This window comes from Mauremys reevesii, linkage group 1, assembly GCF_016161935.1.
Source record: "Mauremys reevesii isolate NIE-2019 linkage group 1, ASM1616193v1, whole genome shotgun sequence".
Taxonomy (NCBI): domain Eukaryota; kingdom Metazoa; phylum Chordata; order Testudines; family Geoemydidae; genus Mauremys; species Mauremys reevesii.
Window position 1 is genome coordinate 296,536,514 of NC_052623.1, and position 21,911 is coordinate 296,558,424.

At 41.8% G+C, this 21,911-nt stretch overlaps 1 protein-coding gene across 1 annotated transcript; it reads left to right on the forward strand.

Moving 5' to 3' along the window:
* The first annotated feature begins 692 nt into the window (after nt 1-692).
* IL22 (interleukin 22) lies at nt 693-3,893 on the forward strand. Its single transcript, XM_039519942.1, has 6 exons — nt 693-774; nt 864-1,113; nt 1,717-1,782; nt 1,878-2,021; nt 2,322-2,387; nt 3,614-3,893. Exons 2-6 carry the CDS (start codon nt 913-915, stop codon nt 3,740-3,742), a joined length of 606 nt encoding a protein of 201 aa, XP_039375876.1. The 5' UTR covers nt 693-774; nt 864-912; the 3' UTR covers nt 3,743-3,893.
* Nucleotides 3,894-21,911: the final 18,018 nt, after the last annotated feature.

A 21,911-nucleotide genomic window follows, 5' to 3' on the forward strand; every position in this document is an offset into this window, starting at 1 on the left:
ATGAAGAACACGGAATTCATTTAGATGAAGAGTTGTACAAATGTGAGGCAGTTCAATGCAAATGATGCTCACTGTGGGACATGTTTCAGTTTTGGAAAATGAGGATTTGGGAGCAAAGTGGGGTCCAATAAATGAGGTCTTAGTCTATTGATTATATTTAGACCCTGATCTTCCAAAGAGAGCTGTGTGGACATAGGCAGAACTCCATCAATGTCAGTAGGGTTCTGGGTAGGTGCACGGACCCCAGCTGTTGGGGGCAGGGACAGCGTCTGACTATGTATTTGTACAGCACCTAGCACAATAGGGCCCCAGTCTCCACTAATGCCTCTTGGCGCTACAATAATACAAATAATAAATACGTATAAATGTAGAATGTGTTTGCAAAATCTAAAATCAAATTGATGAGGGAGCTGGTGTGTAATGATCAAGACAAAAGTCACAAAACCTGTCAACTTTACAATAAATATTTTTTTTTCAAAAGAACATCCCAAGTTCACATCCGTGTAACTTCACCAATACGTCAGGAAAAGCCCCTGTCTACCCCAACATTAAAAATGGGGTTACTTCTTATAAGAAACAGAAGAATGCAAAGCCCTTGCGGTTGTGTTGTGTGTGGGTTTTGGTGGTGGTTATTCTCAGAAGAGGATGCTGGAAAGTAAGAGACTTGCTGATGTCATTTTTAATTCATCACCAGACACCCAGGAAAAAAACGCTGCTGGGTCTATATAAGATGCACCTAGACTCCTGCATAGCACAACAAGAATCCCAGCAAAGGTAAGATTTGAAGTCTACCTGGCTTTCTTGCTTTGTCTTACCCAGTCTACCTCTCTGATGATGGCCATCTCTCTTTCTCATCGGTGCAGAGTACCGTAGCTGCGGCCCAGCTGAACTCACTACTTTGGATTTTGAGCCATGGTGTCCATACAGAACGGGATGAAGTGCTCCCCGGCATGGATCTTTTTCTGCTTCTGCTGTCTTCCTTTCCTTCTCCTGGCCCTCCCCATGCCTCCAAAAGGAGCAGGAGTTGCTCCTGCCAGTCACGTCTGCAGACTCAGAAAGATCAGCTTCCAGCAATCCTACATCAGGAATCGCACCTACACGTTGGCCAAACTGGTATAGTAACCTATCTATCTATTATGGTAGTATTTGAGTGCCCTCTCTCCTCTCCATTGCCATGGGTCTCTCCTCCCATATTCCACTTTCTTGCTACCCCCGCCTCCCACCTCTACATGGACATGTACTTATGCTGCAGCGATGCTTTTAGAGGCAGGTATAGTATACTACTTGCTAAGTACATAGCTTTGTGAAACCACAACCTACTGTAACTCCCCCAGCAATCTGTGGAGGGATAACCCACTGGTGAAGCACAGCTCATTTCTAATGAACTGCTGTGCACTCAGCTAAATTTCGTCTGCTTTACCTGGGGCTGGCAAATTTTGAAACAAGAGTTTTCATTTCTCTCTCTCCTTAGCCCCATTCAAAGCTGGGCATGGACATGACTCTAGAAATAACTAGTAAGCTCCTCCTAAGAGTGTAACCTCCTACACACTTCTTCTGACTCTCCCTCCTCCCCAGTAGGCTCAGCTTTCTCCATCTCACCCGGGGTCCCCTCTGAGGTATAATCCCCGAATCCGGCAGCCGTCACTCAAAGCAGGGTATCAGTTGTAGTGTCCTGCACTGTTGTTGTAGAATACTGACTTCCTTTCTACCTCTTAGGCTAGGCTCTCGGACCAGGACACAGACAACAGGCTTATTGGACAGCAGCTGTACATTAATGTCCAGGTGAGCTTTACATATGCTGCACACAGCCAGCTGCCTAAGCTGGATTTATTGGTTTGTAATTATATAGTGTGACCCTCCTACTTTGTGTTTTGCAGGAGACTAATCGCTGCTATGTGATGAAGAGAGTAATAGAGATCATAGTGGATGAAGTACTTCTCTCTGCGCCCAAGAACCGTTATCCACACATCCATGAGGTGGCACAGTTCTTAGCAGCTTTGAGCACAGAGCTAAGTGGCTGCGTAAGTATGGCACGCTTATATAGACCCTGGCTGTTTCCCATTCTATCTCTCCTGCACCTTCTCTTCTCTGGTTCCCATCCTTTGTTCTGCTCTCAGGTGGCTTTTGAATTTCAAGTGTAGCCTTTGCAGTGTGCTGTAGTGGCAAGGTGACCACCCACTGGGTGGTGAAATCAAAGGAAACCTCAGATCAAGATACCCAAATTTAGGTTTGTGAAATCAAGTAGATTAATAGAAAGGTGTGAAACAGAAAAACCGCACTGTCACACAGTCACCAACCAAACCCTGGCTTTTGTTTTTCAGAAATTCTCAGGACACAGAGAACATATCGAAAAGAACCTGGAAGAAATGAAAGACAAAATGAAACAGGTACGTTTGTTTTAACAAGACCAGTGCCAGGCCCCCAAGTAGCTATTACAAATAACTTACTTGGTGATTTTAAGACCAAGAGATTAATGAATTTGCTGTGATTTGCCAGGTCATTATTTTTCATTATTGTTCCAATGTCCCTGTTGAGCTTGATTCAAAGCCCACTGAAGTCAGTTGGGGTCTTTCTGTTGACTCCAATGAACTTTGGATCAGGCCTATTATCAGCAGTGACTAATGATGAAAAAAAAAACCATTTATGTTGGCTCTTGTGTAATCCAAAACTATAAACAGTTTAATGCAGAAAAAACCTAGTTGTGAAGCTAACCTTCTAAAGTGAGCAGAGATTATTTAAGGAGTGAGGGCTGCAGTGGTGATAGGGGGCTAGGGACATTTTTATTCCTTCTTTGTCTTGTTTATTTAGATTGTAAGATTTTTGGCATCAAGATCATGTCTTATCTATAGCCCTGATCCTGCAAGTGATTATTTCCACTGAAGTTAAAAGATTACTCATCACTTGCATAGAATTACTCCCATGTGTAAGCACTGGCAGGCTTGGGGCCTGTGTTTGTTAATAGCACTATGCAAGTATGTCCCTGAAATGATAACCTGGCCCTTATGTTCTTTATTGCCAAAACTGAGATTGTAATGATAGGCAAACTGTAATAGAGAGAGCACCAGGTGCACTTAATTAAATGTTACAGCTAAGTCATTGCAATTTTTAACTTTAAAAGAAAATAAATGTATTTTTAGAACATAAAAACTTCCTCCACCAACTATGGCGGAACTGTAGAAGCATCTAGTGCACAATGTGATCTTCTATTGGAAAGAGACTGTAGGCTGGACGGTTCAGCCAATTGGGCAATCAGCTAGGGACAGCTTCCTCAGATGTCATATTAAAAGCATCATAAGCCAAACCTCAGCACCGTTATGATGCTATTGTACATTGAGTGATTTCTATGTTCACTTGATACATCTCTGGAGTAATTTAAAATGGAATTGGGCAAGGTCATGGAATATAGACTATAGGGAACACTCCAGCATTGGCATAGTTTGGATTAGGTAGTTTCCATCTTGAGGTCTCCTGACATTAACAGAATTATTTGTAAGAGTAAAGTGACCAGGATTTAGCCCTATTTCTATGAAAATACTATATTCCAATCTAAAACTTTGGTGACATAATGAGATATTAAAGAATTTTCTTTTTTTCCCCCTATATATATATATAGTTGGGAGTTAGTGGAAAGAACAAAGCAATTGGGGAGCTGGATTTGCTCTTTGATTACATGGAAAATGCATGCACTGAAGCACCGAAGAGAATTGTTACTAGTAAGGGAGGAAACAAGAAGAAAAACTGAAAGAACCTCCAGGAAACCACTGCTACGATACCAACCATTTATCTATTAAGAAGAACACCTATAGGAGTGGTAGTTATTTAACAGTGCCAAACATTTCAACTTTAACCAAGTGCTTAAGTATTTTGTTGATTGGGGTCTATGTGCACAAGCACAAGTGGATATTTTGAAAGCTATGCAGTGATGCATGCCTGCATCTGTCCCAATATCTTTAACTGGAAAATCTTTCTAGGAAATTTTGCTGTCTTTTTGTTTAATTGATCCTTCAATCTTTTAATATTTAATGCTAATTTATTGAACGGCAATAATTATAAAGTGCATTTATTTATATAAATTAATAGTGTGAATTTATTTATAAAAATGTGCCAGATACTTTTACATGAAATATGATATAACTAAACAACTGTTACTATAATATTTATGGAATACATTTGAAAGAGTTGCTTGTTTGCTATCTCTTTCATTGTTATTTATTATAATAAATACTTTGATTTTCCAAATATTGCAGTTTCATGAGGCTTTCCTTTCTAACTCAAACACTTGCACATGCAGGAAGATGCTGCATGGCTGACGGTCTACTGGCCTCACACTACACTATCATGGGGGATGCAAGGTCAAGGTTTGGGACATGCTTCTCCCTCTGTAGTGAGAATTCAACAGAACAGTGCAGGGCCTCAGAGGGGCAACTTTGTGTTTCCCCTATGCAGGTGGAACCAGATCAGCCCTGGATAGTCATTGTAGCAGAGAGTAATAGACAGAGTAAAGGAATGCCCTATTCTCAGGAGTCCTGCTGCACAGTATTCGGGCACAAAATGGGTGTAGCTAACTGCATTCTTTGTCTGGCCCTAATACATTTGAAAGAGTTGCTTGTTTGCTATCTCTTTCATTGTTATTTATTATAATAAATACTTTGATTTTCCAAATATTGCAGTTTCATGAGGCTTTCCTTTTTAACTCAAACACTTGCACATGCAGGAAGATGCTGCATGGCTGACGGTCTACTGGCCTCACACTACACTATCATGGGGGATGCAAGGTCAAGGTTTGGGACATGCTTCTCCCTCTGTAGTGAGAATTCAACAGAACAGTGCAGGGCCTCAGAGGGGCAACTTTGTGTTTCCCCTATGCAGGTGGAACCAGATCAGCCCTGGATAGTCATTGTAGCAGAGAGTAATAGACAGAGTAAAGGAATGCCCTATTCTCAGGAGTCCTGCTGCACAGTATTCGGGCACAAAATGGGTGTAGCTAACTGCATTCTTTGTCTGGCCCTAATTTTTCTATTAATTCTAATATTTATTTATATATCTTTAAAATAATAAGGTGCCTGTCAAGGCTGATTCCCCACTCCGGCACTTCGAGTGCAGAAGGTGGGGGCCCGCAAGGATTTTAAAAATTAATACAGGCCACTCCATGCTGGTATTAAACTCCCAAGATCACAGCTTCTCTCTGACCTTGGATGGGTAGATGCTGCTACCACCCAAGTGCAAACCCCTCCCCCCCTTCTGAGAACCCAGGAAGGAACACTTGGGAATTCCTTCCTGTGGGGTACCCTCAAGCCCTTTCACCCCCCTTCCTGGGAGAGCTGAGAAAAATACAAAAGAAATCAGCTGTTGCCACCAGCTAATTAAACAACATGCACAAACCTCTTAGGGACACAAAAATCCAATCCTATTCTTAAAAAAAGGTAAATTTTATTAAACCCAAAAAGAAAGGAAATACATTTGGAACTTAGACTTTTTGCTAGATCTTAAAAGAAACAATTACAAAAATTAAGCATCCAGATAGCTCTCTTGAGGTTCTGCTTAAAGGTTACAAGCAAATAAAAACATCTGGGGTTAGCACAGAGGAGTCCACAAGCCAATAAGAAATAAAAGAAATAACCCTAATCGTGTCTTCCTAGACATTCCCTGATTACTTACATATTTGGGGTTTCAGATAAGTAGGGTTGAGGTATGATTTGATGTTTTTTCATACCTGATTTTAAAGTATTTTACAGCATAGCTCCAGCCCTGTCCTGCTCTGTCCCCTATCTCCAGAGAACAACAACAACAACAGACAAAGGGAAGTTTTTTCCTCAATTTTAAAAAGTTCTAGCCAGGGCCATCCTTAGGCATAGGCAGAATAGGCAGCCGCCTAGGGCACCGCTAGGTCTGGGGGCACCACTCTGCCGGGAGCCCAGACAGATGGGAAGCAGTGGAGCATGTAAGAACAGGCTGCTGGGTCCTAGAGCGAGCCGAATGCAGCACAGGCTGAGTGAGGGGATTGGCTGATGGGGTCTCTGGGAAGGGGAGGTGGTAGGGGTTGGGGAAGGAGTTCACCTGTGAGTGTGACTCTTCCCCCCCCCCCCCCCAGCTGAGGTGAGGTGAGGCAAGGCAGGCTCTGCGGCTCTGGAACCAGTATCCTTTGTTGTCCCCCATAACATCCATTCTTCTCCCCCCTTTCCCCATGGAGCACCCCCTCCTTTCTCCCTCCTCCCCAGGAGCATCCCTCTCTCTCTCCTCCCTCCCCTCCGTCAGGGCTGGGTTGGGTAAGGTGCTGGGGGGTAGGTGGGGGGGAGGCTGGCTGCCTGCTGAGGAATGAAAGTGAAAGTAACTCACTTTCTCGGCCAGGATTGGAATGTCACACAGGGCTGGGCTGGGATTAGCCAGATGTGTGAAAAATCAGGACAGGGGGTTGGGGTAGGGTGAGCAGATATCCCTATTTTATAGGGCCAGTCCCAATTTTGGGGTCTTTTTCTTATATAGGCTCCTTTTACCCTCATCCCGTCCTGATTTTTCACACTTGCTGTCTGGTCACTCTAGGTGGGGGTAATTGGTGCCTATATAAGACAAAGCCCCAAATATCGGGACGGGCCCTATAAAATCAGGACATCTGGATCTGGGCACCCTAGCTGGGGAGCGCCTCTCCCCCGGGCTGGCAGCTGCCAGCAGGGGCGGCTCTAGAGCCCAGCGGGGCAAGCACCCGCCTGGGGTGGCCCTTTCCCAGGGGGGCGGCAGGCTGGGTCGGTGGACCTGCCGCAGTCATGGCTGCGGGAGGTCCACCGGAGCCCCGGGACGACCGGACCTGCCGCAGGCATGACTGCGGACGGTTCGCTGGTCCCGCGGCTCGGCTGGACCTCCCGCAGGCATGACTGCGGCAGCTCAACCGGAGTCGCCGGACCAGCGAACCGTCCGCAGCTGCGGGAGGTCCAGCTGAGCCGCGCGACCAGCGGACCCTCCGCAGTCATGCCCGCGGCACGTCCGCTGCTCCCGCCGGTCGGGGGCGCCTCCCGGGCATGATTGCTTGGGGCGGCCAAATTTGTAGAGCCACCCCTGGCTGCCAGCGATCCACCTCATCCGGGGGGAGCTACACAGGGCAGGATGAGCTGCTGTGGCTCCATGGGTGACCTGTCCCTGAGATCAGATGCTGTGCTAACTTCACCATGGTCCGTAAGGCTGGTGGTGGTGCCCATTGGCGTGTGATTGGATCTGAGGGTTTGCTGCTGCTGTTGCCACTCTGCACCCCAAGAGGTGGATTTTGGGGTCCACTGCAGCTGTTGGACCAGCAGGCTGGGGGGTGAGCCAAGCATGAAAGCAGTACTGTGTTGCCATTTAGATTGTGATTTAACAACTTTGTTTGCCAAAAATTCTTGCTAACAATCCTGAATCCAATTTCAATATTTTTTTAAAATCAATATCTTAGCCAAAAACAGAAAATTAAGTTGTTGACAATTATTAGTGACAGGTTTGGTTTGAGGTAGGGAGTGGGCCAGTTTTCATCAGAGAAACAAAAAATGTTGACTGACTTTCCTATAGCCTGTTACTCCTGATAAGAGCCCTCCAACAACTGTAATATGCTCATCTCCTTACTAGTGTATAAAGCAGGGGTTGGCAACCTATGGCACACGCACCAAAGGTGGCAGGTGAGCTGATTTTTGATGGTACGCAGTGGCAGGCTGAGCGGCTCAGCCCATCACTGCTCTGGGGTTCCGGCTGCTGCCCTATTGCCAGCTGGGATACTGGCCGTCGGCCCCACTCAGCACCTGCTGCTGGCCTGGGGACCCCCAAGGAACCCCAGGCTGGCAGCGGGCTGAGCAGGACGGCTGAACCACTCAACCTGCTGTCAGCCTGGGGTTTCATTCATTCAGCCGGCAGTGGGCTGAGTGGGCTGGTGGCGGGCTGAGCAGGGCCGGTGGAGGGTTGAGTGGCTCAGTCTGCTGCCAGTCTGGGGTGCCGGCAGCACTCAGCCTACTGCTACTCCGGGGTTCCGGCTGCCAGCCCCTTGCCAGTCAGGAGCCCTGCCGCCGGCCCCACTCTGCCTCCTGCCAGCCTGGGTGAGCAGAATCCCAGGCTGGTAGCGGGCTGAGGGGGGTTGGCAGCCGGGATCCTGGCTGGCAGGAGTTGGTGGTCAGAACCCCAGACCAGCAGTGGGCTGAGCAGGGCCTGGGATCCTTGTCTAGGGTTCCAGCCACCAGTCCCACTCAGCCCACTGCTGGTCTGGGGTTTCATTTACTCAGCTGGCAGTGGCCTGAACAGCACCGGTGGCCAGGACCTCAGATAATAACAATAGTTTCTTTATATAATATAGACATAGAGAGATACCTTCTACAAACGTTAAAATGTATTACTGGCACGAGAAACCTTAAATTACAGTGAACTTGGCACACCACTTCTGAAAGGTTGCCGACCCCTGGAATAGACTGACCATATGTTGTACTAAGATTCTCCTGCATTTTTTTTTCCTGTGAGTCAGTATAGCTTTTGCCAGCCCAGAAGGTGGGCAGCCAATGTTTTACGTTTTCACAATGTTTTCTCCACCTTTCATAAAGTAAATACATAGTTAATATGAGTTAGAAAGGCCAGGGACACTTCCTTGTGAAGAATCTGTACAGCAGATCATGCTAGAGCTGTGAAAATGTCAGTTTTTGATGGAACTTTAGAGGCAGTGATTTATCATGTATTTTATCATGTGAATGTGCTGCTATTGCTAATGTCTTTCCAAACAAAAATAAGGTACAATAGGACTTCTGTAACATTTTTGTGCTACCTTAATCTAGATGAGATGATTCTGTGCTGACTTCATTTTGGTCACTTTGTGCTTTACCTAGCAGTAAAACTAGGGTTATATTTTCCCACTGTTTGGAAACCCAGCTTGTTAAACTGATTTTGCAGCCAAAAAAGCCAGAAAGATTGCTTTTAATGAAAAACAAATCTTTGTTTCAATACCTCTTCATATAAATCTCCAATAAAATTTTGACAAATTAAAAAAATTATATTATTTGCATCATTCTGTCAAATCAGAATTTTTTCTATAGTGCTACTTCTTTAGTGCTAGTGCATCAGCATTACAGTGTGCTTAATTAAGTTAAACTGGTTTTAATAACGTGAATGTGGCAAGTTTTCCAATACTGTATGCTTATATTTGTGTTGCTAAGAGCAGATCAGGCACAGGGGCACCAGTTTAATAATCTTGCCTAGGGCACCAGAAATCCTAAGGACGGCCCTGGTTCTAGCCCTTCCATTGGCTCTTTTGGTCAGGTGCCCACTTGCTTTCTTTACCTAGTCAAGGAGACTTTTTAACCTGTTACAGGTAAAGCAAGCAGAAAACAGCCACCAAGAAGGACTTTATAGCTAGCTGTGGTGGGAGGGATAGCTCAGTGGTTTGAGCATTGGCCTGCTAAACACAGGATTGTGAGTTCAATCCTTGAAGGGGCCTTAGGAATCTGGGGCAAAATCAGTACTTGGTCCTGCTAGTGAAGGCAGGGGGCTGGACTCAATGACCCTTCAGAGTCCATTCCAGTTCTAGGAGATAGGTATATCTCCATTAATTTTTTTTTAGCTGGATGTCCATAAAAGGGCTCTATTCCCCTCCCCTTTCATTTATCACAATGCCTATCCCAGGTTCTAGGCCCATACCATAGTTAATCCTGGAATAAACACAATTATTTTAAACCACAGCCAAACTGAAAGTTGTTCCATAGGAACTCAGTTGGCCAGCCAGCCACCGGTCCTCTGCATCACTGTGGGATGCATTTCCTCAGCTCTCTCCAGATGGCCTCTCAAACAGCTGTCTTTTGCAGCATGCCTGCAGTCACCACTCTTGAGCTCTTTTGGACTGGGCGAGCAATAGGCAGTCTGCCCTCTCTAAAAGAGGCCTTGAAAATCTCTACACAGAAGGGAACCAGTACTTCCCCACTGCCTTTCATCAGCCAGAAAAGACATGGATTCCCTGGATCCAAAGCACAGGTTGTGGGAAGATGTTCTCCCAACAACCGAGGAGCATCATTGGCCGAAACTCTAGCAGAGAAGACAAGGCCTTTGTCCCCTCAAGAGTTTGCACTGTGACCACTGAAGAAGAAAACCTATCCCTAATGTGATCAGTCTTGTTAGCAAAATAGTAAACAATGTCTCTCAATGGGAAGATCTCAGACCAGCTACTGAGCTGAGCTAGTTCAGATTTGCCAGGCTATCTACCACTTACAATGAACTTGCTGACTGAGATTTTGTAGATGCTATGGTGGAGGAAAAGAACTTTTTTTTGCCCTCTACCCAGAGCCACAGCAACAGAGCTCCTAAAAAATCTGCATGTTGGAACCAATCAGCCTTGGCATGAGACGTCTACTCTTGTCATTCCAGATGTCTTCCCTCTTGCTTCATTTGTCACATTGTAGGGATATTAAAGAAGGTTTATATTAGACATGGTTTATATGAAAAATGATTTATTGTTAGAAATGATTTATTGTTAAATGAGACTTTACAATTAAAGGTTTACATTAGAAATAAATGTGATTCCCAAGATTTAGCCTCTAACCTGCAAGCCACCAGCTGTGTCTGTGTGAAACCTGCTCAAAGAAATACTTTGTATAAAACTTGTTAAACGTCAATTGACTCTAAGTGCCTGTTCTCTAAATTGGTAACACCCCGAAAGGTAAAGAGACAGTGAAATAGATGTGATTAAGATAGAGAATGTATGTGAATGAGTGCGTAGTTTAAATAATGAAAGAATGGTTAGGGAGTTACCAGCCTGAAGAATTCAGTGTCAGCTGAAGAAGGTGTCAAGTGGGATCAACCAGATGACCCCCACCACCTCAAAGGAAGGAAAAACAAGCATCTGACAACATGGAGCCAGCCACCTGCTGATTGATTTAGCAACAGCAGAATGAAGCAACTCTCATGGACTGACATAGGAATAAATTCCTATAAAACTGGACTCTAAAGACTGAGGACTTTGAGTCTATGGTTCTGCTGCCAGCCTCCAGGAGCATCAGATGCATCTGACACAGACTCGGCTCCATCCTCACGACCAAGATACCTGGCCAGTAACTTGGCATGAGCAACATCTAGGCTGGTAACTATAATATCTACACAGAACTTGTATGAATGATTGTGTGAATGGATATATATATAAGTAATCATAGGAATAAGTAGTCAAACAACGTTGTTTGCTGTTATCTTTTATTTTATTATGGTATTTACAATAAATGTGACAAATGTCTTTTCCCCTTTAATAAGATCCTGCTAGTTTTTATTGGTATAACAACATATCATCCATAAACTAGGGTGACCTTGGAAAGGAAGGAGTGGGGGAGCAAGAGGCACCTCAGAATACAAAGCAAACAGACCTCTTCTTTTGCTCATAGATAATTACAAAGCAGGTGGCCTTTTGATCTTCACATAACAGAGGTAGTGAAGCCAAAGCTTGGAGAGCAGTTTCCACATCCTGCTGAGTAAGTATTGGTGACAGCCTAACTATTGCTTAGTCACAGTAATCACAGAGTTTCTCAATGGTGACATTTCCACGCTTCACAAGTGACCCAGAATCAACGAGAGTACTGACATGTCTAATATCTGCTGTTGCTGGATACAAAATCTGGACAATAGAAAGGTGAAAATATCCAGAGGGGCTGCCTGAAAACAGTTCTATCATGTCTGCTTGTGGCTTTGAGATACAAGTAGTCGTCCAAGCCCAGATCTGAATAAGCCAGAGGGTGAGCTGAAAAAGCATAAATCTTACCCGTGGGGTTCCCTAGCAATAGATACCTAGGACCTGATATTGCTCTTACTCACTTCAGTGTAACTCAGGCATCAGTAGATTTACAACCTGTATAAAACTGGTTTACCTGAGAGGAGAATCAGGCCCATAGAGTGAGCTAATATTGGCACAGAGGTTACAATCAATCCCAGGTCTATGAATGATGCCGTCATGGGAGAGATTATAAATATGCAAAAGAATAAAGCCTGGAATACAACTCTGAGGGGTTGTACAGTTTAAAGGAAATCTACCCAATAACATGCCACATATGCAAATATCAGCTTGAAAATAACATAGCATCCCTAAGATTCCTGACCATAATTCAAGAAAATCGACTAATGTAGCTAATAAGCCACATGTGCAGGATAGGTAAATGGTGTAATTGAAACTATGGTAGGGGTGATAACAGTTCTGTGTCTGTAATACATAGCTATCAATTTACACATCCCTGTGTGTGGATTGTTTGTTAACATGTAACTTCAGAGACAGTCAAATGAGAGTGGCTTTGGCCAATGAGGCATGTTCATCACTAACAAAAGTATTAAGCATTGTAGAAGTTATGTAAATCAGAGGACTCTGTCTACTTTTAACATTAGGTACCAATCCTCAGGGGAAATGCACAGCTTTTGGTTTCCTTACTGTTAACAGGAATATATTGATGAATGTTTTTAAAAAGAAAAGTATTCATATCCCTTTCCACCTCCAGGGAGAAAATAAAAGATATCTTGAAAACAACCATCCACTTACCTTCAGCAAAAATAACCCAACAGCCCACCCAAATAAATAAACAAAAGTAGTCTTTAAACTAATGGCTCTCAACCTGCGGCCCAATCAGCACACAGCTGCGGCCCATGTGACATCCTCAGGGCTCTACAGGCAGTATGTATATTGTGTGGATGTGGCCCACATAATGCATAGAGAGCTGCATATTTGGCCCACTACGGTAAATAGGTTGAGAATCTGCGCTTTAAACATATCATCACCATTTAAGGGGCAGGATTAAATACTGGCAGAATCGGGCCAGTTTTCTTTGTAGAAATTGAGGTATGGACACGTGGCAAGTGTTTCGAAACCAAAAATCACTCCCTGTTTTACTAAAACCAAGTCAGATTGAAATACTGTAAAGAAATTGAGTGAAAAATTATATGTGACTGTTGCCCCACTTAAAACTTTAGGGTATCCTTGTCTAAGAGAACTTGTGAGACTCTAGGATGGAAATCTGAGCCCCAGTTTCAGAATGACTGAATGCGAGATGATGTTGTTTCCTGAGAATTGCAAGGTTGCATTGATAAAAAAAACCTACTGTTTTAGCTTAGTCAGCTTTCCAACAAGGAGCAGTTTCCTACCTGCAAGTGCACACAGCTCATTCGATCTTGAAAATGTGCAGGGAGCCCGCTCATTTATTTGTGATAAATTATGAAAGCTAGTCAGTTTTTTTGTGATTAGTCTATTCTTGAAGTTTCTGGATTTGGTTTTCATTACTCATTGATATATATGAGTTGTATCAAACTACTCAGGTCCTCAAGAGCCCATTCCTGATCCCACTGACATTAGTGACAAAATTCTCACTGATTTCAAAACTCAGGTTCTTAATCTGTGTTTATACCGACTGAATTATACTGCAATATTAGCAACATTCTAATACATTTGTTAAAGTGGAAGTGAAGAATCAGTGCTGTCTTATGGGAGCTGTGCTCCAAAAACTGCCATTATTAATGATTCCCTGGGGAACTAGAATTATTACAGAATTCACTAATGTTAAGATTATATACAGATTTCCATTATAACACCCGATTGTCATTTGTTCCTAGCTTTCCAAACTCCTTCATCTTTGGTAAACTTTTCTCACAGGTCAGAGTAAAACCTCGCCAGTCATTTTGGAGTGAGGTCAGTGGTTTTTCAAACCTTTCTATATTGTGAACCCTCGCACGTTATGAGAGAAAAAATTGTAGCCTGCCGAGCCTCACTCTGTGCTCCAAACTAAAGGATAGTGGTTCTGAACCCCAGGTTGAGAATCCCTGAGTTAGGTAATTGCACTTTCATAGCCTCATTTTGCACATTGATAACTCAAAAATGGCTGAACTCGGAGGATTCCCACGTTGTATGTGGCTCTTTCCCAGTGAAGAATAGTTGCTTTACTAAGTGCAACATTTACAAACAATATAATAAATACATATATAGATGTTCACCTTTAACATTCACACAAGTGCAGTGCAACATTCTACTATTTCTGGTAGTGCTATGGTGGTGGTAAAAAAACCCAAACTAGTTGTGCAACTCCATGATGCTGTGATAAGGGTTCACGTGTGTCTAAGTGGAGCAGTTGAAATCCGGTGGGGCTGCACAAAGTTTACTGGCACATCTCCCTGGTGGGGGCAGCTAGGGGTGTGAGAGAGTTTCTGCTACATGGAGACCTGCCTGGAAGGAAGCAGTCTGAGATGGTCAACTCATTTTGTATCTCGCAGTGATGCGTTGGTCATATGGTAATGACTTTCGGACACTTCAACTATGTTGGCAAAACTTATGTTGCTCAGGGGGATGAATATTCCATCTCCCTGAGCAACATAAATTATGCTGGCATAAGCGCTAGTGTGCATAGTGCTGCCAGTGACATAGCTACTGCTGCTCTTTGAGGGTGAATTAATTATATCGACGGGAGAGCTCTTTCTCTTCAGCCTAGGGTGGCTACACGAGAGATTGTACAGCGGCGCAGCTGCATCGATACACCTGCGCTGCCGTAAGCCCTCTAGTGTAGACATAACCTAAATAAAATCAGTTACTTTGGCCTTGATCCTGCAGACCATGTGCACACATGCTTAACTGTACTGACATGAGTAGTTTTACTGACTTCAATGGGACTGCTTACTAGTATAAGTGTTGGCAGGTGAAAAGCTTTACATATTGTTATTGATTTTTACTTTAAGAACATCTTAGCTGCAACATTGTGAATTCATATTTCCCCTGTAGATATTTCTTAAATTTTCCATTTCTATTTTAAAATTAGTAACAGAACATTCCCTGCAAACATCCTCTCATGTTGGTGACTCAGTAACATTGAAAATGCATATCAATATTAAAATTTGCATTTTATTTGAGAAAAGCCAGTGAAGAGTCTTTTAAAGAAGGGTGTTTGTAGCAACTCACCCCCTCCATATTTTTGAAGAGCACAGAAGCAATCAGAATTTTTGCCTGCGACTGTTACGTTTATTAGGTAACCTCATTATCTAAACCAAGATAAGGGAGAAGTTGCAGATTTATAAATTATCTCCCTGTCTTTGCTGCGTGGTTACAGGAATATGAAATAAATGAGATGTTATCATGCAGTGGTGACAGATAATCAAGAATAAACCTCAGTAGGTTCAAAATTTGGATAAACATCTAAAAACCAGATGCTTATCGGGAACTCATTGAATGTACTGAAATGGTTTGGTTGAAAAAACAGGCCGAAAATTTTGTGAGGACTTCTTTCTTGTGAGATTTTTCAGAATGTCCAAGTTTGGATCCAGGGAGATGCAGGGGAAGAAACACCTTCTTTGAGGGATTGCGGAGAGCTACAAAAGGATCTCACAAAACTAGGTGACTGGGCAACAGAATGGCAGATGAAATTCAATGTTGATAAATGCAAAGTAATACACACTGGAAAACATAATCCCAAGTATACATATAAAATGCTGAGGTGTAAATCAGCTGTTACCATGCAAGAAAGAGATCTTGGAGTCATTGTGGATAGTTCTCTGAAAACATCCACTCAATGTGCAGTGGCAGTCAAAAAAGCAAACAGAATGTTGGGAATCATTAAGAAAGGGATGATAATAAGACAGAAAATATCATATTGCCTCTATATAAATCCACAGTACACCATCAAAAATATATATTGGAATTGGAAAAGGTTCAGAAAAGGGTAACAAAAATGATTAGAAGTATGGAACGGCTGCCATATGAGGAGCGATTAATAAGACTGGGACTATTCAGCTTGGAAGTCAGCAGTGGCAGTCAAAAAAGCAAACAGAATGTTGGGAATCATTAAGAAAGGGATAGATAATAAGGTGGAGAATATCATATTGCCTCTATATAAATCCATGGGATGCCCAGATCTTGAATACTGCGTGCAGATGTCATTGCCCCATCTCAAAAAAGATATAGTAGAATTGGAAAAAGTTCAGAAAAGGGCAACAAAAATGATTAGGGGCATGGAACAGCTTCCATATGAGAAGAGATGAATAAGACTGGGACTTTTCAGCTTGGAAAAGAGATGACTCAGGGGGGATATGATTGAGGTCTATAAAATCATGACTGGTGTGGAGAAAGTAAATAAGGAAGTGTTATTTACTCCTTCTCATAACACAAGAACTAGGGACCAACAAATGAAATGAATAGGCAGCAGGTTCAAAACAAACAAAAGGAAGTATTTTTTCACACAACGCACAGTCAGCCTGTGGAACTCTTTACCAGAGGATGTTGTGAAGGCCAAGACTATAACAGGTTTCAAAAAAGAACTAAATAAATTCATGGAGGATAGGTCCATCAATAGCTATTAGCCAGGATGAGAAGGAATGGTTTCCCTAGCCTCTGTTTGCCAGAAGCTGGGAATTGGCGACAGGGGATGGATCACTTGGTGATTACCTGTTCTGTTCATTCTCTCCGGGCACCTGGCATTGGCCACTGTAGGAAGACAGGATACTGGGCTAGATGGACCTTTGGTCTGACCCACTATGGCTGTTCTTATGTTTTTATCATTAACTTTGGTCATGTGAGTAAGGTTAAGTGCATGCATCTCTGTTTGCTGAATTGGTGCCTAAATCTATAACTGGAACACTTATCAAAGATAACTTGTTCGCTGTAAATTAGAACTCACTAAAAACTTCATTAACTCTACAAATATTTAGATTTGGGAGCGTTCCTGAATTCAGTGTTGCTAAGAAGCTCCGAGTTAAAGTTTCAACTTTTAAAATTTAATTGGTTGCAACTGACCCTCTTTTAAACATACTGAAAGTGTGTTATATATGTTATAAAACATCCTCTATTTTGTAAAATACTTCTGCTGTAACTAGAAATATTATACTCATTTTCACAACAGCATATCACAAAGATCAGATAATTAGGCCTGGAAATGCATAAGTCATCTGCAGTTAAATGAAAATAATATTTCACTTTTTTCCTGATATTGCTAAAATAACACACAATTAATGCAATAAATACTATCTTTATCATCTGAATTATATTCTCTGGGGTTTTAGACATCAGTTTTATCATTATCATAAACTATATTTAATTCAAAATAAGTGATATATTTCTTTCAGTTATAACGCAAAGTCTCTAATAGTACTTCTTATAGGTGAAGATCTGGATCCAGCTCAATGTTCCCTCTAATTTTTGACAGGCCATGTTCACTAAACATTTTTTCTGTGCAAATTTTTGACAGGCCATGTGTGCAAAAAGTTTCTTCTGTGCAAATTTTTGTGCTTCTGTGCAAATTTTTGTGTGTGTGGTGTTTAGGATCTGTGTGCGCACGCACACGTGCACCGCTTGGAGGGAACAGTGATACAGCTGTTGAAAGATCTGATGCAGTCTTGCTATCTAAATATCAATAATACCTTGTGATGCTTTATTTTTCTATAAACTTTTAGGCTTCATTTTTTAGTTCACTCTCTTATGTATAAATGATAGCTAAAAGAAGCCCAGTTTTTCCACTACACTTAACTGTTTCTATGGTGCTCATTTTTGTGTACTGGTCTTGTTGAATTTTATATACTTTTTAAAAATCAGTATCTTTTGTGTGACTCATCATTCAATTCCTATATTTTGTCTTTTGAAAGAACACAGACATGTAATTATTTCAGAGGGTTAATTAAAATAAATGAACTCTATCCGGCAAAAATATGTAAGATCAGAGAAAGCAAGTCATTTCCCAAATAATGAGATTCCCTAAGACCTGCTGCTAACAAAGAAAAGAAAGGAATACCCCCAGTGAGAAATGGAGAAGACAGAGGAGAGAATCGTAAAGAATGGTTAACCACAACATAGAAAGAAGATTCTAGAATAGGTTGTGGGATGTTTGTAATGCTTTGAACCTTTACCAAACAGACGTTTAGGTGCTGGAAGCACACTACAAATGTTCACTTTCAGCAACCAAAACCAGACACATTTCAGCCCAAAACACAAAACCAACCAAAACTTGTTTTGCTTGTCAACAACCAGAAAATGATTTTTGGTTGGCTTCAGATTTTTTTTTTTTTAATGAAAATGAACATTTCCCATAGCAATTTCTGTTTGATTGAAAAAAGCCATTCTGCATTGAAAAAACATTTCAACCAAACAAAAAATTCTACCAGCTCTAATGATTTTTCTCAGGGCAGTTTCTGTCATCTGTTTTTCACCTGCCCAGTATATCAGTTCCAGCACTTTCTCTACTATCTGGCTATGTCTCTCAAGTTTCCCTATATATATATATATATATATATATATATATAATAATGTATCACTGTAGTTTCAGGAGATTTTCCAGAAATTATATTATTTATTATTTCAGAAATTATATTGCAAAATTTCTTCCTTGATAAAGTTTGTATTAAGAATGATACTGTCTTTTCTAAAAGTTAAGTCTATCCTACTCACCACTGTAATGCTGTTTTCTCCATCCCCTGAAGTCTTTGCAGGATTGAGGCTTTAGTCACCGGAAGGCCATAGTTTTTTAGCTCATCTCTCAGTTCACCTCAGCCAGTACCCCTCCTATCGATCCCCTGCTGGAGCTTGGAAGGTCTCCTGGTGCAACCTTGGATGAGGGAGCAAAGTGGAAAAAAAAGTCAGATTAAGAAATGGATGAAAAAGTAGAGCAGAGAGTGGGCAGAGTGGAAAACAAATTCAGATAAACATTGTGAAAAATGGGGCAAAGAGGGGGAGGCAGAAAGAGAACATTTCTAATTAAAAATAGGTAGTGTTTATCATCTTACTTCTAGCTACTGTCGGGATTCTTCAATCACTGATACACACCCAGGCTTCCATTTAGCTCTTTGTTAACTGTAATAAACTTTTAGAAAACCCTCTTGAAATTACAAGAGAAAAAAGCTTCACAGATTGGAACTAGTGATGAACATCCGTTCATTTAGCAAGAAAAAAAGAGCTAGGAATAATATTATGTCTATTGGTGGAAGTTCAATATCGATGTCTTCGGTTGCAGGGTATTCACACAGATTAACTCTGCTTTGGGCTTTTGTTAATATGAATTTGATGGCAGAAAAATAATAATGCTCCATGAGGAGTTTAGAATCATTGTAGTTAATTGAGTTGATGATGAGACTAGCATGCCAACACTTGAATACTATGTTTCATGTGCCCTAATTGCTTTACGTAAATAAACATTTATTCAGCAGCTGTCAAGAGTATGGACAGTAAACTCAGTATAAGTGGGTATAGTTCTTAGCCTGTATCAAGGAACTTAATTTTCAAAAGTGACTAGTGATTTTGGATGCTTCAGTTTTTCGATGTGAAACTTAAAATATTTTAAAGGGGCCCAATTTTCAAAAAGAGCTGAGCCCCAGCTTCTGAAATGCAGATGCTTCTCAGGCATCCAGAATTGGACACTAAAAATTACTAGTTACTTTCGAAAATTTAAGTTTTTAATCTTTATATGATTGTGAAAGGGAAGGAGACTGATAACAGATGCACAATAGGGAAGTTTTAATGTTTGTGCCTTGGAGATTTCAAACTGGAATCTGAATATAACCTGTAGACTGACTCTAAGAAGTCTGATTGATCAGAGATATTCTGATCCGATGATTGAGGTAAAATTTCCAGTAATTTGAAAGAAATCTGTTGACAATCAGCTGTTTTACTAAAAGGCAAATGAAAACAGATCAGTTGATTAAGGTTAAAAAGATTAGACTCTCTGACCAATTGAATCATTACAGGCTTCCAAAGGAGGAGAGACGATAACCAGAGTGTTTTAAAATAATTCACATTCTATACCACCGACATGGTGTTATTTACATACCACAAACAGAGATAAATCTCCAGCATAAAAGTAACAGTATTTTGTTTTCTTTCCCCAAGTTTAAGTTTTAATTCTGCTTTATCTAATGCCTTTGGAGTGTTCTGAAGTTTCTCTTCTGACAACAACCTAAAATATTCTGGATGTGGTATTTATGTAATCCCTGATTTAGTAATGTGCATTTTTATACTCATAACTGCATATGTATAATTGTGAACACCTAGTGGTCAACTAAAACACTTCATTTATGTATATTATATAAAGGTCCTTGCACTGAATCATCACATGCCCAGGTGCAAAGTGTGTATGCATAATTTAGGCATCCATGTCTGAAAACTTGGCTCATAATGTTTAGTAATTATAAAAACATATTAACTCAAATGGCTAGTAATAGTTCATAAACGTCATAGATGGTAGCTGAAGGATACAGGGAGTGGTATATAAATGTAATAGTATATTGCACCTATTTAGTGTATCTATACCTATCTATCTATGTATTGAACTGAACCACTTCACCTAATAATGTTAAGAAACTTGTAGAGCCAGCTTTGGATGCTGGGAGCTATTCCTTTCCAAACTTCTCTTCAAGAAGGGTAGTCACTAGAGCCCCTCGCTTCTTTTGGTTCCAAAGCCAACAGGGGTACTGCCATCTACAAAACCCCACAAGAATCCATAACTTCAGATAATCTTGCTGAGACCTAAAATTGCAGCACTGTGTCATTTTGGGTCTTGCAAGTGTCCTCAAACTGGCTCTGGAGATTTGAGCACTGGTGTCTATCTGAATCTTTGCAGCTCTCCTGGACTGTTAGAAATGCAGGCATTATGCTAAAAAGTAGGTGAACTGAATTTTTTCTCAGTTGAACCACAAACATTTAAAGTACTGAATAGCTTCAGTATTCAGTATTCAGTACCAAGTGTACTATAAATATTATTTATTATTTGTGTTATGGGATTGTCTAAGAGCCCCAATCAAGCACTGAGCTACCATAGTACCATAGCACCATTTTCTTTAGTTCCTTTTATTATTGGCATGCCAACCTTCTGCACCAGTTAATCTAGGTCTGAACTGGAGTCAAATGCTAGTTCCATGGCCACAAAAAGATGCTCTCTGGCTTGCTGAGTCATGTGGGGAGCTCTGCAGAGGTGGAGAAGCCCAGTAGATTGAAGTCACTAGTGCCGTCTCACTTTGTGCCCGGAGCATGCGGAAAGTGGAAAATGAAACTTCCGGACCGAAATGCTTTTCAGCCACGTCTGAAGTTTCAGTGGTGCAGACAATCATCAGACTTCTTGCGAAAGCCCATCACTGCTGGGCTATGTAGCCCATTTATAACTGGAACTCTCCTGTCACTGCAGGTGGGGGATCCGGGGGAGGAAGGGGAGGCGATGCAGCCGTGAAATTTGCAGCAGAGTACGGCATGTTGAATATATTAGTCCTGCACCCTGAAATCCACTTCCAGGCACAAACAAGGAGACAGCTGCTCTAATGCTTAAAGCTATTTTAAACTACAGGTATTGTCGCAAAGTTAACTACATCTGATCTGTCATGTTTTATGGTATTCAAACAGTAAACACAGAACTCAAAGCTTAAGGTAGCACTAAACACACCCAAGGGCCCTTAGCTCTACTCCCCTTCCATAAGTCCAAAATGTTAAGTGATCCCCATTACTACCTCCTCTTTGTCCCCTCTTTGTCTCTCTCCTTTTTAAAAAACTCTCCTAGGCCGTGTGTGTAACTTTAAGCACATGAGTAATCCCATTGAAGAACATAAGAATGGCCATACTGAGTCAGACCAAAGGTCCATCTAGCCCAGTATCCTGTCTTCCGACAGTGGCCAATGCGAGGTGCCCCAGAGGGAATGAACAGGTAATTGTCAAGTGATTCATTCCCTGTCACTCATTACCAGCTTCTGGCAAACAGAGGCTAGGGACACCATCCCTGCCCATCCTGGCTAATAGCCATTGACGGACCTATCCTCCATGAACTTATCTAGTTCTTTTTTGAACCCTGTTACAGACTTGGCCTTCACAACATCCTCTGGCAAGGAGTTCCACAGATTGACTGTGTGTTGGTGAAGAAATACTTCCTTTTGTTTGTTTTAAACCTACTGCCTATTCATTTCATTTGGTGGCCCCTAGTTCTTGTGTTATGAGAAGGAGTAAATAACACTTCCTTATT

What these genes read in the sequence shown, in the direction of transcription:
- IL22 (XM_039519942.1), top strand. Translation starts at nt 913, where the DNA reads ATGGTGTCCATACAGAACGGGATGAAGTGCTCCCCGGCATGGATCTTT. An exon ending in AGCTGTACATTAATGTCCAG is followed by an intron (nt 1,783 to 1,877) that starts GTGAGCTTTACA and finishes TGTGTTTTGCAG; the next exon opens with GAGACTAATCGCTGCTATGT. An exon ending in GCACAGAGCTAAGTGGCTGC is followed by an intron (nt 2,022 to 2,321) that starts GTAAGTATGGCA and finishes TTTGTTTTTCAG; the next exon opens with AAATTCTCAGGACACAGAGA.